Source organism: Eptesicus fuscus, chromosome 16, assembly GCF_027574615.1.
Source record: "Eptesicus fuscus isolate TK198812 chromosome 16, DD_ASM_mEF_20220401, whole genome shotgun sequence".
Taxonomy (NCBI): domain Eukaryota; kingdom Metazoa; phylum Chordata; class Mammalia; order Chiroptera; family Vespertilionidae; genus Eptesicus; species Eptesicus fuscus.
Genome location: NC_072488.1, coordinates 27,621,062 through 27,636,341, shown reverse-complemented (window position 1 = coordinate 27,636,341; position 15,280 = coordinate 27,621,062). Strand labels below are relative to the sequence as shown.

General features: G+C 44.3%; 1 protein-coding gene across 21 annotated transcripts in view; it reads left to right on the top strand.

Annotated features, from left to right (window-relative positions):
- The window catches only part of NRXN1 (neurexin 1), a 999,171-nt gene that overhangs the window by 617,686 nt on the left and 366,205 nt on the right, over nt 1-15,280 (top strand). For 2 of the 21 annotated variants that reach the window (XM_028139957.2, XM_028139956.2), the window contains exon 1: nt 8,950-9,199. The exons of the other annotated variants lie outside the window; for them this stretch is intronic. In XM_028139957.2, the coding sequence (XP_027995758.1) occupies nt 8,950-9,199 (250 nt within the window). Of the gene's footprint in view, nt 1-8,949; nt 9,200-15,280 lie in introns of those variants that run through there. 21 annotated transcript variants of the gene reach the window in all.

The window sequence follows — 15,280 nt, the reverse complement described above, 5'->3', positions numbered from 1 at the left end:
TGTTTTATATGGAAGAAAGCATTCTCATTCATTCTGATATTTTCTCCATACCCTCTTCCCTAAAAAGAAAGAATTAATCATCCTAAAAATAAATAAGTGCTGTGCTAATACATATATACTGTATACCAGATACTATTCTTAATGTTTTATATATATCAACTCATTTATGCCTCACAAGAATCCCCATCCACTCCTTTTAATGATAAGAAAACTGGTGTTGAATAATCTGCTGAAGGCCACATGTCTAGCAAGTTAGTAGAGTCAGAATAGAATCCTGGTTCCCTGCCTGAGTTCCTGCCCCTGGCCACTGGCTAGGCTAACCACAGAAGAGTTCAAATACAAATGGTGGAAAGAAAAAGAAAATAGCTTTTTCTAAGTAAAGGGATTTTATGGTTGCATGGTGTGAGATAAGGACATGCAAGTTTATATGATAGACATCCTGAAGCATTTAAAAGATTCTTTAAAGAAGATATCTGAGAACAACATGGTTATCTATCTAGAGTGTATCTAGAGTACACTGTGAAGGAGAGAATTGGTAAGGAGCTTAATTAGAAAGCTCGCCCTGTATTGCTAATAAAACATGTGTGAAAGACTTTGATATTCAGACAGAGCAGTGGTTCAAAAAATCTGGTTTTCCTAGAAAGCAGTATGAGCATAACCCTAGAACTTGTTAAAAATGCAAATTATCAGGCCTTTCTGCAGATCCAAGGAATCTAAAGCAAAGCAATCTATGATTTAATAAGCCCTCTTAGTGATTCTCAGTTACACTAAAGCTTGAGCACCACAGATTTAGAGAAACAGAGACTGAATTAAGAAATTATTGGAGAGATGGCCAAACTTGACCATAGACTAAGTGGGGAGTGTTTAGAATATGGTTAAATTAATCAACCATACAGCTAAGTATCTTTATATTTTTAGTACCTATCCTATATAATAAAAGCTTAATATGCTAAGTGTCCGGTCATCTGTTCAACCAATCAAAGCTAATATGCTAATGATATGCTAAAGCCCCTCAACTGCTGGCTATGACATGCACTGAACACCAGGGGCCAGATGCTCTGACCAGTAGGTTAGCTTGCTGCTGGGGTCCCGTTGATTGTGACTGAGCAAGATGGGCTGGACATGCCCTGGAGCCCTCCTTCGGTCCCTCCCCAGCTGGCCACCCTCCCTGGCCCCTATCATGCACCGGTGGGGTCCCTCAGCCTGGCATGGGCCCTCTTGCAATCTGGGACCCTTTGGAGGATGTTGGAGAGCCGGTTTCAGCCCAATCCCACAGGCCAGGCTGAGGGACCCCACTGGTGCACAAATTCATGCAGCAGGCCTCTAGTCTAAAATATGTACATATGAATAAATAACAATCACTTATATTTAGTGCTTATTATATTTTAGAGACTGTTCTCATTGAATTCCTTGTAGTGTTATAATCATATTAAAGATGAGGAAACTGGGACAAGGGGCTATTTAATCCAATGTCACAGGATAATAATAACTCAGATACAAACTCATGCCTGGCACTCATTGCAAGTTCTCCTGCTACATTATGAGCACGTTCAAATCCAAAGAGCACGGACCTATAAATGAATTTGTTGGCAACACAATTTGTTTGAAATAACTATACAAACAATATAAGATGACCGTGGTTGAAAGATGACATATGTCTGGTTGGTGCCCAAGCAATGCCCACGATACTTAAAGATGTAGTTATAGAGAAATCTCTATGATGCTTCCTTGGTGCTTAGGCAGGTAGTGTCATAAATGAACATTTTACATAAATAAAACAAGAGAAGAGATAGATAACATAAAGTACCGTGGTCCTAAACACTGCTAACCTTAATCGAGTAAGTCTATTCATGTTTCACAAGTCTGATTGTATGTTGGGCTTTCATTTAATTTGTGTGAATTGGGCTTCATGCTGGCTCATGTTGGGTTCCCACTACTCCCTCCTATTCATTATATGAGTTCTAGGTAATAGCTAAATTGACTGAATTCACAATCTCTGTCTCTGACTGGATCATAGGTGGCAGGAGATGAAAGTGCACTTCCAGATAAGTAAACACTTCATAAACCAGGCTTTTCCAAAATATCGTTACTTCTGTAGGCCTTAGGTTTATCATCTGAATAAGAAAGATATTGCACTACAGAATCTCCAGGGTTGCTTTTAGCCCTGGCATTTCTTTCTTTTTATTTTTTTTATTTTTCATGTTTTACTCTTACTACTTGGGCTCTTCTAATCTGCTCATTTCTCAGAATACCCTTAGGGACCTGCAGTAACTCATAAAGGTAACAGGATCAGAGGTTTACAACTTCATGAATGACCCCCGCTTCTGAGCCTCTCTCTCTCTTTCTTTGTTGCCCCTGTGCACCAGTCAGAAAGTATATATGCACCCCTATGTTCATAGCAGCATTATTTACAATAGTTAAGATTTAGATTCTCTCTTCCTTTATTCTCTTTCATTCCAAGACCTGAATGCAGGTAGAGGAATAGGTGGGGTCTGCTCACCCCTTCCTTTGTGCTGACACCATTAGGAATGCGAAATGCAAGACTGACAATCACCTCATTTTTAATTTTTAAAAGATCGGTGCTGCCTGTGGGTTTTAATATACTTCTCCTCTGCTGCTTTTAGTGTCTACATTTTTATTTAAAGAGCTTAATACTGAACTGTAAAAATGTCCAATTATGTTTAAGAAAAGCATGAAAAGGTTGAAAGTGTCTGCCTGACAACCACCCTGTTTCTGGAGACAGAAGGGTTGATTTTTTGGAGTATGAAAAAATAATTTGAAATGACCTGTCCTTTTCCATCTCTCCCCAGAACCTCCCTTCCATTCATTCTCCTCTCTCCTTCCATTTTCTTTGTTTGATCCCCTCAGCTTTCAAATCCATCTCCCATTTCTTAACCCTGTTGTCTGACTTATGCTACCTGCCTTCTTATTCATCATAAATCAAAATGGATCTAGGACAATTTACTGTGCACAACGATTAGGTTCTTTTGGTAAATCTCAGTAGCCACAGTTGTTAGAGGAGAATGAGGGTTAACCACTATTCCAAGAATTTCTCTAAGTCCAGGTCATAGTGAATGTAAGATGCATACCAACCTGTGCTACGGAATCAGACATTTAAGTAGGCACAGGATCTTAGAGCCTGTTCTGGATGCTTGATGAAGTCCCAGCTCTTGGTCCTTTTAAAACGCCTGAAAAAATGACTTTCCAAAAAGGTTTTCATGAAGCAAAGATGGCAGTATTGCAGGAACATCATCCAGCTCATCATCTGTCAGAATTAGGTGACTAAGATCTGTTAAGGATCACTAATAGCACTCATTTCATGTGGTTTTGTGACAATTACATGAACTAATACATTTAAATCTCTGAGTTGTACCAGTTACAGATGTATCAGTTATTATTACTATTGTTATGGCGCCATTCCTTATAGTGAAGGGTGAAAGGGCTCTTATATTCACAGTAGAGGCCCGGTGCACGAGATTCGTGCACTGAGGGGGGCGGTTCCTTAGCCTGGCCTGCGCCCTGTCGAAGTCTGGGAGTCCTCAGGGGAAGTCTGACTGCTACAGAGGCAGGAGAGGCTCCTGCCACCACCGCAGCACTCACCAGCTGTGAGCCTGGCTTCTGTCTGAGCGGTGCTCCCCCTGTGGTAGTGCACTGACCACCAGGGGGCAGCTCCTGCATTGAGCATCTACCCCCTGGTGGTCAGTACACATCATAGTGACCGGCATTACCCTGTTCGGTCGATTTGTATATTAGCCTTTTATTATATAGGATATTCTATTTAAGTAGAAGCAAAACATGTCTAAAAGATATTTTGGCCAACCCACATTTCTTGAATATTAATGATTTCATAAAGATAACCCATTTCTAACTTTCATTACACCAATTGACAAGCCATTTATTTCACCGATGATAACCTACTTTTAACATACATTGTAATTAATTAGCAAAGCCACATCATGATGGGAGATGATGATAGCTCAAGGCTTCTGGAAGCCACCTCTGGCTTCTATAATTCTGGCTGACACTGGAGCATAAATTTCTGATGAAGGCTGCTGACTCTCTTGGGACACAGAGTAACACTGGCACACATTTATACTCCACGGTCTATGCTGAAATATTTAAGAGTATATTGCAGAGCCGAAACCGGTTTGGCTCAGTGGATAGAGCATCGGCCTGCGGACTGAAGGGTCCCGGGTTCAATTCTGGTCAAGGGCATGTACCTTGGTTGCGGGCACGTCCCCAGTGGGGGGTGTGCAAGAGGCAGCTGATCAATGTTTCTCTCTCATCGATGTTTCTAACTCTCTATCCCTCTCTCTTCCTCTCTGTAAAAAATCAATAAAATATATTAAAAAAAAAAGAGTATATTGCAGAGAGCCAGGCACCCTGTCTCCTGCAACCAATTCTTTACTCACCTAACCCCAATTTGTCAAATGCTGCCTCAGTTTCCTTTAAATAGTATAGTTCCAGCCACAAGGACTGACCAGCTGAAGAGACATAAAGAGTAAGCACAAGCTTTATTTGCTTCACTCAGATTAGGCATGTGTTTACTCACAAGACTTTTCTCCACTCTCTGTACAGAGAATCACTCTTTGTTCCACCAGATTACAACCATTTATAATAAATATTGCAGCATCAGTATCACAGCATCCATGCTAGAACCTCCTAAGTATTGCAAAGGTGCCCTAGACATCTGCCTGAAACACTATAGCTACAATTTCTTTTTTCAAGGAAGCAATAAATATTTTTCTTTTTTTTTTTTTTTTTTAGCTCTTGAGACTCTAGTAAAACTGAGATTTCTGGCCTGTCCTTTCCCTAAACCTGTCTTTATCTCCCAGGGCCCCAGGCAATATAAGACAGATGGGGGACCTCTTCTTCATTGAATTCTCTTGGGAGGGTTGATCAGAAGTTTCTTTACTTATTCTATTTCTATGGCTTTAATTTATCCAACTAATTCTCCAAAGTCCCAGCCCCATCCTTCCCTAGTAATCAAGAGAATAACAAATATAGTTAGTATTTATTATTTATGGATATGAATTCACCTCCTCACTAAAATTTGTAAACCCCCAAGTCCTGGAGCTCAGTTGGTTAGAGTATCATCCTGATACATCAAGGTTGTTGGTTTGATCCCCAGTCAGGGCACATGCAAGAATCAACCAATGATTGCATAAATAGAACAATGAATTGATACTTCTCTCTCTCTCTCTCCCTCCAGTCTTCTCTATTTCCCTCTTCCCCCCACTCTTTCTTTCTCCTCCCTCCCTCTCTTCCTCCTCATCCTTTCCTCTCTCTCAAATCAGTTAAAAAAAAAAGTATCAAAAATTGCAATCCCCAAATCAACACCCATAGCACTATTCTGGTCATTAACAGACATGCACAGAGTGGCAAAAATTTGAGTGCCAACACCCATTTTCCTACCTGAGGTCAAACAACACAGCACTCTACCTTGTGTCAGCTCTTGTATTATAAACAAGGGGCCTTTCTGTGGTCTATTTAGTGGCACATTTTTCACATTTTTGCGTGCTTTTTGTTGATCATTTTGCTGGTCAAAATGGCCACTACACATAACGCTGAAGTGCTAACATTCCTAAGCAAATGAGGCTGTGGCACACCTTATGGAGAAAATAGGTATTAGGTAAGCTTTATCCAGGCTTGAGTTATATTGATGTCAGCTCTGAGTTCACTGTTAATGAATCAAGAGTACATATTCAATAAGATGTCTTTAACCAGAAAAACACATAAAACAAGGTTATGTATTGATTAGTTGATAAAAATGTTGTGGCCAGCGGCTTGCATGAACTTAACTCCTAGGGGCATTGGTTCAGGTCTGGCTAATTCAGTGTTCACAGTGACTTTATAGACCATAACTACTGGGGAGAATGAGAATTAACCGCATGTTCTAAGAGACTAACTTACATTTCACATATGCTGGGCACTAGAGGGAGTACAAAGAAAGATTGGACTCCGTTCCCCTTCAGGAATTCCTGTAGTTGGTGAGGGGAGGACAGATTAACACTATATAGGAGGGCATGGAGAGCAATGCAGTGCTCCGCATTTCCTGTAGATGGAAAGAACCGAGCCGCATTGTGCAGGCTAATCAGCTCGATTGGTTAGACCTGTATGGGAGGAAAAGCATAATGCCTTAATTGTGGGGAGCATTTGATATATTTTAAATCACTCTCACATTAAATATTGCATTATATCCTTCCTGCCCTGTGGGATTCTTAGGGAAGATAGGAACATGACTATTTTATAAAGGAAGCCAGGGAGCCTCAGGGGGAGGCTGAGTAACTGATCGGACATCACGGGTAAATGGCAGTGCCTAGGAGGCAGCACAGGTTCCCTACCTCTGCTCTTTCCCTGCGAACACGGTAAAAGATCAAATTCAGAACAGGAGCCTGGAGTCCTGGAACCGTACCGGGGAGGGTGATTATCCTCTTCTTTTCTTTGGAAGCTTGACTTGATATTTCAAAAATGAATAATCACAACCCTGGACTAGTGAGTGAAAACACATAGGCTAAAAAAAAAAATAAGACAACGAAGAGGAAGTGGCCAGGGGATAAGGGTGGCAACAGGACACAGTGGAAGGTGCAAGATCTGGAGCCTGTTGGTTTATGAGCAGTTGGGGAAAGTTAGGAGATATAGCATATTTAAGTAAATAAATGCACCTTCTTTAGCATGGCTGAGCCATTTCAATTAGTGAACTGAAGAATTTATCTTAGCAGAATGACATAAACTTTTGACAGGAACATAAGATGACAAATTGCTACAGATTTGATTTGGGGGCCCCTCGACACTGTTACAGATTGGCCACCAGTGTCCCTGGGTGGCCTCTCTGCATGGACTATGAAGCAATATAGAAGTCTAATTGGCCACTTGTATGAATGGTTGATTTAAGTCAAATCCTTCTAGATTACTTTTTTTTTCTTCAATATGGACTTTACATTTGTTGATACAAGGGATTATATAGACAAGGAAAGCCTGTGGGAAGTGATATCTATTCTGAGTTGTTTCCCTTTCTCTTGACATAGAAATAAAGCCAGAAAATGACCAGTCACTGGACATGTCATAGTTTTATCATCTTTTGGAAACTGGAGGAGTGTCTCAGCCATAATCCCAAATCTTAACTGCCAGCCTCTGGGGACTGTGGGCCTCCTTGCCAACTTCACTCGATGTGCTTGCTAGCTTTTTAGATTTTTGGATGTGTGTTGGCTTTGCTAGTCTCTCATCCAGGGCACACAGATTCCAGTTAGAGACGCTGCATTTCACCAGTAGGATATAAATGTCCTCTCGTTCTTGGGGACACTGGATTTAGGAATTTTTGTTTCTTGATGCTATTTTCCTAATGAGACAGCATGAGAGAAGACGGAACTCTGCTGTTATTAAAAAAAAAAAAAAATCACCAGAGCTGGGCTTCTATAGAGATCTTGTGGGTTCTTAAATATCCCTAAGGTGTTGGATTGAAATACAAGCAAGCTCATTCTTCCAGTTTCTCTCCTCTGCTGTCCTCTTTCCCACCTGTCTCCTCTCCCTCTTGCATTCTCCCCTTTTTCTCTTTTCCCCCAGCTGCCTGTGCACGCACCCCGTTTCTCCTGTGTGCTTCCGTTCCCCGCACTTTCACCGCCTTGTGAGATATGATATTGTAGTGGGAACGAGGACTCTTTGTTATGAGTGATACCTGTAATGAACAGATCGTCACAACTGATGCTTGAGTAGATGGTGTCAAGCCATATTTAGCAGATCGGGTTTGAATACCTGGCAGAACAAGTTTGGTCCAATAAAAAGAGCAGGATTCTTTCCCTTTTAAGAGCTCTCAGGACACTGGTTACATGGAAACCATAGGGGTAGGGGAAGGGTGCCGTTTGCCATTGGAATGCAGAGGAGGGATCACCTGGCAGAGGAGGGAAGAGTTGCTTTTTAGGTGTTCCCTGCATTGCCATACACGTGTCCCTTTGATGCGTGGAGAATGCATGAGAGAGGCAAAGCGGGGTGATTTTTGTGGGAAGCTAGACCAGCCTCCCTCCTTACATAGGCTCGTCCTCTGCATTGCATCCCAGCTTCAGTGATTTGCTATTTGGAGACTGCAGATTTGCATAGAGCCCCCTCGCTTCGCCAGCGCCAGCGTGTGTGTGGTATTTCTTTTCTTTCTTTTTTTTTTTTCACCCCCCCCTCTTTGCCCTGCACTCCTCTCTGCTTCTTTTCCCTCGCTCTGTTTCTCCCGTTCAGTCCCCGCTTCCTTGCTAAGGGTGCACTCTCGCCTCTGAACCCCTCGCCTGGTGTGAGTGTCAGGAGGCAGCGGACGCGGGGATCGCCTCGGGAGCAGGCGATGCGCGCCGCTGCTCCGCGCGCTGCCCGCGGGAGGCTGGCGCGAGCTGGCCAGCCGGCCGGGGCTGAATGGAGAGAAGGGGCGCCTGGATGCCATGGGGTCTGCTTCTCCCTTGAAAGGAGGCTGGGCCGGCGAAGTGGCCTCCCAAGTCCCCGCACACGATGCTAAATGGATTTACCTAGCGGATCCGCGGCGGATGGCTGTCATGTAGAAGTGAGGACCCTCCGGGCGGAGCTCTGAACAATTTCCCCGCTCCCCACCCCCTGGCACGCACTCTCGCCCGAAACTCTTTGGGAGTATCGCAGGAGAGCCCGGAGCCCTGGAAATCGGGGAGCAGCCGCCCTCTCCGCACTTGCTGTTCCTGGGGGCTGCCTTTCAGGACCAGTCCCCCCCGCCCCGTCAGCTGCATTGGCCTCGGCTATGTTTTGGATTCTTTGGGGTACAAGGCACGGCGGACTCCAGGACCCCGAGAAGACTGTCCGAAGGAGGGAGAGGATGGGTGCTCTGGCTCGGTGAGGCGGCGCCCTGCAGCCCACCCTGAGCTGCCTGCTCCCGGGTGCCCTCTCCCCTCCCTGCGCCCCAAACTTTGCCTCCCGTGGTAGCTGCTCCTCCGCGGGTGCCCCGCCATGTACCAGAGGATGCTCCGGTGCGGAGCCGAGCTGGGCTCGCCCGGGGGCGGCAGCGGCAGCGGAGGCGCAGGGGGGCGCCTGGCCCTGCTCTGGATTGTCCCGCTCACCCTCAGCGGCCTTCTAGGAGTGGCGTGGGGGGCGTCCAGCTTGGGAGCGCACCACATCCACCATTTCCATGGCAGCAGCAAGCATCATTCAGTGCCTATTGCAATCTACAGGTCACCTGCATCCTTGCGAGGCGGACACGGTGGGTCTGAGACGCCAAGTTCTCAGGGGTTACTCCCTGCCTCCCAGCTTTCCACCCCGCGCCCGCTTCTCAGCCCCTAAGGCTCAGAGAAACGGGAGCGCAAGAAAGGGAGGCGCGTTTGGGTGTGCTTGGTGGGAACCACTCATCTCTTTGAAGACAATAGAAGAGGGATGGGGGAAGGCATCCGGTGTGTTTGTGGAGAGGGGTGGGAGGGGCATCCCTTGGAAGGGTGCTGGGGAGAGACGTGGGGCGCCTGTGAAAGGGCCATCCTTGGCTGGGCATCTGGGCCCCATGGGAAGGGGGCGTTACTCGCCAGAAGGTCACTGTGTGTGGCTGCTGGGGCGCAGTGCTCAGCCCAGGGACCTAAGCGCCCGCCCGTGAGAGGAGGGCTCTGCAGAACCTTTTGTCTGCACGGAGGGCTGCCCCACCTCCTGCCCATTTCCCCGGCCTCGGGGAGGGACAGGTTCCAGACCGCACATTCCTCCAGAGTGTGCCACACTGCAGGGCCAGCGAAGCAGGGGGTCCCGGGACTCGCTCCACAGGAGTCCAGTCCCTTTTGTCCCCCACCTCTTCCTTTAGTTGCAGAAGGAAGGAAGGTAACTGAGGCTGACCAACCCCTACTAGGCTCAGAAAAGACCTCTGCACACCACCCCTTTCCCCACCCCCACACACATTTCCTTATGTTTCTTGGTGATTGGGCTCAGCTCTTTTCTAAACACAGCAGAGAGGCTTGGGTATCCCAACCCATTTTCCTGAGGGTCATATCTGAAGGCTGTTGGGGTGAGGGATGTCTTGCTTTTCTCTTTCTTCAGCTTAGTGCTTTCCCGGGAGGGAAGGTGAGCCAATGCTGGTTGGTGTAAGTCCGGAGGTCTGCTTGGAGGAGGAGAATTTAGAGCAAAGAAGCTCTTCTCCTCACCCCGGTTTGTGTGTGTGTGTGTGTGTGTGTGTGTGTGTGTGTGTGTGTTTTGTGAAAAGTAGAATGTGAAGGAAAGCCTTGGTGGGCAGATTCCTTCTCCAGTGTGGTGACCAGGTTCCTCTCATCTTCAGATAAAAGTCTATTTCAGGTTCCCTGAACTGACAGTAAATAATATATCAAACTGTGTTTGTAAATCTCCCCCCACTTCCAGTCTGCTCCCCCGGTTTAAAGTCCACTACATTAAAAAGCAGGACAAAAGTTGTTGTGGACACTCTTCCTTATATTCCATCCTCCCTTCCTTTCCTTCCAGGGCCCCTCCCTCTTTTAGACTCGGTTCAGCTCTGGACCCTAGGTCCTGCTCCCCTGGGCAGCCACGGGTTATACCAGGACGGCCCCCTTCCCCAGGGACAGCTTCCTACCTGGGGACAGTTCTGGTTTGATATGCAAAGCATATAGCTTCACCTAACTTGAAGAGAGAAGAATAATTCCCCTTAGCAACTCCTCTTTAGGAGTGGCGTGGAGACACACCTCATTTGGGTCCCAGACATCCCTTCCCTTCCTTTCCCCAGCTCCCTCTCAAGGATTCTCTCCAGCTTAGAGTGGCTAGGATGGAAGTGATGCCCCAAACTGGGGCATCTGAACTAAGAGTAACATCAAGGATAGGTCCCTCTGAACCAGCAAGGAGTCTTTCTGCTCTCACCAGTGGTCCAGGAGCCTGCTGCTCAGTTACCTGGGCGCAGCTCTCCCCCACTGCCCTGCCTTTGTGCAGAATTGTGTGAGTTCCAGGGGAGGGAGGCGAGTGAGGGCACAGGAGTGGCAGACAGAGAGTGGGTGGGTGGGTGCGCTGAGCTAGATGGGGGTAGGGTGAGGGGGTGGGGCGGGGCGCCTAATTGTAGTGGTGGGAAGCACTTGGATAGTAATCAAATATACATATTCACTCTTCCTGTGCGGTGGCTCTGCCTCTCTCCCTGGAGAAGAGGCTCCCTTGGGGAGAGCGCCTGGGGATGGGGGGCGGAGGAAAGGGGGAAGGAGCACTCTAGGGGGGCCCTGCTAAGAGTGGGCACTCCTCCCTCTGCCCACTGCTGCTCTGCCCCAGTCAGGCGCCGTCTGCTGGTCTTTACAAACATTTCTTTCCCTCCAGAATATAGTGATTGTCTCTGTATGTGAATGAAAAAAAACAGGCACATCCATCATTGAAAAAGAGAAAGGATAGGAGAAAAGTAGAGAAAATGGTGTGTGAGCAGCATTTGGCATCATTCTTTTGAGTCAAAGAACTTTTTCTTTCCTTAAGGTTCTGTTGTTTGTTTTTGAAACTCCCCATCCACGTTGGGTGGAAGCTTTCGGATTCTTTTTTTCTTTTTCTTTTCTTTTTTAAATCAGAGTAGCAAACTTGCCAACATCCACCAAATCAACCCGGCGTGAATTTTTCCTACTTCCTTTATTCCCTCGCTTGAAAAGAGGGAATTAACTCTGGCTAGAGTATAATCAAGGGGCATTAAGGATGAAGTAAGCCTCAGGGTGGGGGATGGAGAGATGTGTGTGGTGGGTGCAGAGGGGCTGAGAGCAGGGCAGGCAGGGTGGTGGTAAAAGGAACCTAATAAGGACGAGGTGATGTTGAATTTGTTGGGTCAGTAAACTCCTTCAATATTCAGCTAATTAGACTAAGGACCCACAAGGAAATAATCTTTGAGCGTAATAGATGAGGGTGAAGGGAAGCACAAAGGTGAATGACAATATGATAAATTCTTAGCTGAAAATCCAGGCAGATGCAAATGAGGTTTAGTTCAAAATTTAAGACTATTGCAAGTGTATGTATATAGATGAACAAATGAGCCAGCCTGTTTGTATTATAATTTCTTGGAATCATAAGACATTGTTCTCGTAATAGGGAAAGCATGTATATGCTTCAAAGTGTAAAAGAAAAATCATGTGTGGTGTATTTGGGGAAATGAAATGAATCTACCCTCTATGTTGTGAAAACTGCAGGGTTGACTCTCAGGGCTCATTCTTCTTCATTTTCTCATCACGCCATGCTTCATTTGCACTATTATGAGGTGTCACTTACAAGGATTGCAGGGTGCTGAAAGCGCTCATGGCTACCCAGAGTATCTCTGTGCAAGCTGACCCAGTTGCAGAGATTATGATGAGGATCTTTCTTTCTTTCTTCTTCTTTTTTTTTTTAATGCACATGAGAAGCAGCATCTGAGATCTCTGCAAGACCCCATTTTATTTTGCATGCACTTAAACAAATAAATGATGAAAATACCTCCTAGAAAAATTACATTTTCCCAGTTAAATAAACAGCAAACTGTGAGGTTGTAAAAGATAACAAAGCAAGCCTGCTTGTAATTAAGAATGCTACTTAAAGACAGAGTTGAGAGGAGACCAGGGTGCTCATTTAGTATTGCTGTAGTGATGTACCATGTGTGCTGAGCACAGAATGATGTCAGTGCAAGGCTCAGGTTCCCATCTCTGCTCCCGGCTTCCCTAAGTACCTCTGCATAGTTTTGAAAATTAGCTTAGAGCCTCTTAATAATTTCAGGAGATAAAGGAATGAGAAAGCCATCACAGAGCCGAGCACACCAGTGCCAGGCATTCTCCTCGCACAACTAGGAGCTCCGGAAATTATACTGCCATGATTAGCTTATAGTATTAAAGGGCAAAAGGGCTTTCCCAGAAGGAAATGTTAACAGATTTTAAAAGTGTGGATTGTAATTGAAGCAGCCCAGTGCTGTTATATAAGGATAATAATATCTTGCATTTATAATGTTTCTCATTCCAGGCACTTTTGTGTGTGTGTGTGTGTGTGTGTGTGTGTGTGTGTGTGTGCGCGCGCGCGCGCACATACTAAACTTCTAAGAGGAATGCTGTGTTTTGGAGGGAATTGTGATGATGATCGTCCTTGTAGGGATACTGAGGCATACTATAGATGCACCAAAAAAAAAAAAAAAAGATGGAGCCAAATCTCCCATCAGTTAAACAAGGCTTCCTGGCCCACAGCCCAGAGCAGTTCCATGAGCTCACTGGTTTTGAAACTGGAACTCAGAGGGCCCACCAGGTGCTTCAGTGATTGGTGTTTGGGGTAGAAATTATTACAAGGAACAGGGCAGAGAATTTTGCTTCCAGCACATATCAACAATAATGAATACTGTGAGAAAGGCTGATGGCAACTCACTGGTGTCCCAGGGATCACTTCATTGATTCAGCTGGGGAGGTTTTTGTTTATCTCTTGTTTTCCTCAGAGGCAGGAGGTTGCTGTTTGATGGAGCTGATCCCTTTGCTCCTTTGTCTGGCAACCAAGAGAGTTTAAATCTTTTGCAATATGTTTGACTTTGCTGCTTTGAAGACACAGTTAGTAATTAATTGATATGTGTGACCCAGAACATTTTTTGGCTATGGATATTCTGCTGAAATATAGCTATCCCTACCGTACACCTCTTCCTTATTTGGCTTTTTTCACAAAAATGCACTTCACTGCAATGCAATTTTAGGCAAGATTGCCAGGTAATATTTTTGGGAGTATCTTTGAATCAGTCATGGTCCAAATAATCCAAAACTCTAGGATACTGTTTTGGTTGCCCCTAACTTTAATATACTTATTGCTCGGGTCGTCCATTTATTTTTTCGGTAAATAGGGAGTACATGCACGTTTTTGTTTTTGTGCTCCATGTACCATGCAAGGCCGGATAATAATGGGGATGATGGGAATAAAGGTGAGAGAGGAGGAGCCAGGATACTGAAGGCATAACCATCAAAAAAGTTCACAATTTAGTTCTCAAAGTCCAAGCTGTTGTTAGAAAGAGTTAATCTTTAAACAAACAAAACTTGCTCTTTAAAAACAAAAGGCATACATCATATGTATATGTAGCAATCATCTGAGATTCAACATGAAGTGATCTGGTAAAAACATCAACATAGTGAATTGTATCTATATCACTTTCTGTTCTTTAATATGAATGCTCTATAGAGCTTCTTGCACAACTGCTTTCTTCCATGTTGCTGCATATATTTCCTCTAGCAAAACAGAGTCTTTTATTTTTCAAATAAAGGTAAGACTTGTTTTGCAAATGTATTTAAGATAGGTGATTTCATTGACTTAAATGTTTACTATTACTAGTATATAAGTAATCGAGGCAGCTTGGTCTAGTGAAGATGATTTTCAGGAACATATCTGTGTGAAAATTTGGCCACTGCTGCATACATTGTGTAAATTTACTAAGCTACTTATCATCACTAAGGTTGTTTTCTCAATATATAAAATGAAAATACACTGAATTACATCTAGTGAAAAATGAGGCCATGAATTTGATAAGTGCCCAGAATATAATAGACCCCTAATAAGTTTTTGTCCATCAGATAGATTTTTAGTTTGTTTCCACATCTTGGCTACTCTGAAGAGTGCTACTGTGAACTAATATCTCTTCAAAATCCTGATTTCAATTCTTTTTAATTTTTTGAGGAACCCCTATACTGTTTTCCATAGTGGCTACACCACGTTCTGTTCACAATTTCACAAGGGCTCCAGTTTCTCCACATCCTTGTCAGAACTTGTCTCTTTGATAATAGCCATTGTAATAGGTGTAAGGCAATACCTTTTTGTGGTTTTGATTGAATGGATAAAGCGAATGTGATAGATACATAAAATGGAATATTAATCTTAGAAAAAGAAGGATATTCTGTAGTATGTAATAACATGAATGAACTTTGAGGATATTATCCTGAGGGAAATAAGTCAGTCACAGCAAGACAGATCCTACATGATTCCACTTATATGAGGTGTCTAAAGTAGTCAAATTCATAGAATCCGGGAGGGGAATGGTGGTGGCCAGGGGCTGGGGAAACGAGGAAATAACTTGATAGTCAGTGGAGCCTAAAGTTTCCATTACACCAGATGATTAAGCTCTGAAGATCTGTATAACATTGTGTCTGTAATTAACAATACTCTTTAAGCACCTTCAAAATTAAGAGGGTAGAGCTCAGGTTAACGGTTCTTACATGACAACATAAAAATTTTAAAGAAGAGCTTTCAGAGATAAGACACATGTCAGAAAAAAAAGAACAAACCTTGAAATCTGGAGACCTGATTTCTGGTTCTAATTCAGCCAGTTATTAATTGTGTGACTTCTGGAATTCATTTACAGCTGGGAACATCAGTTCCCAGGCAG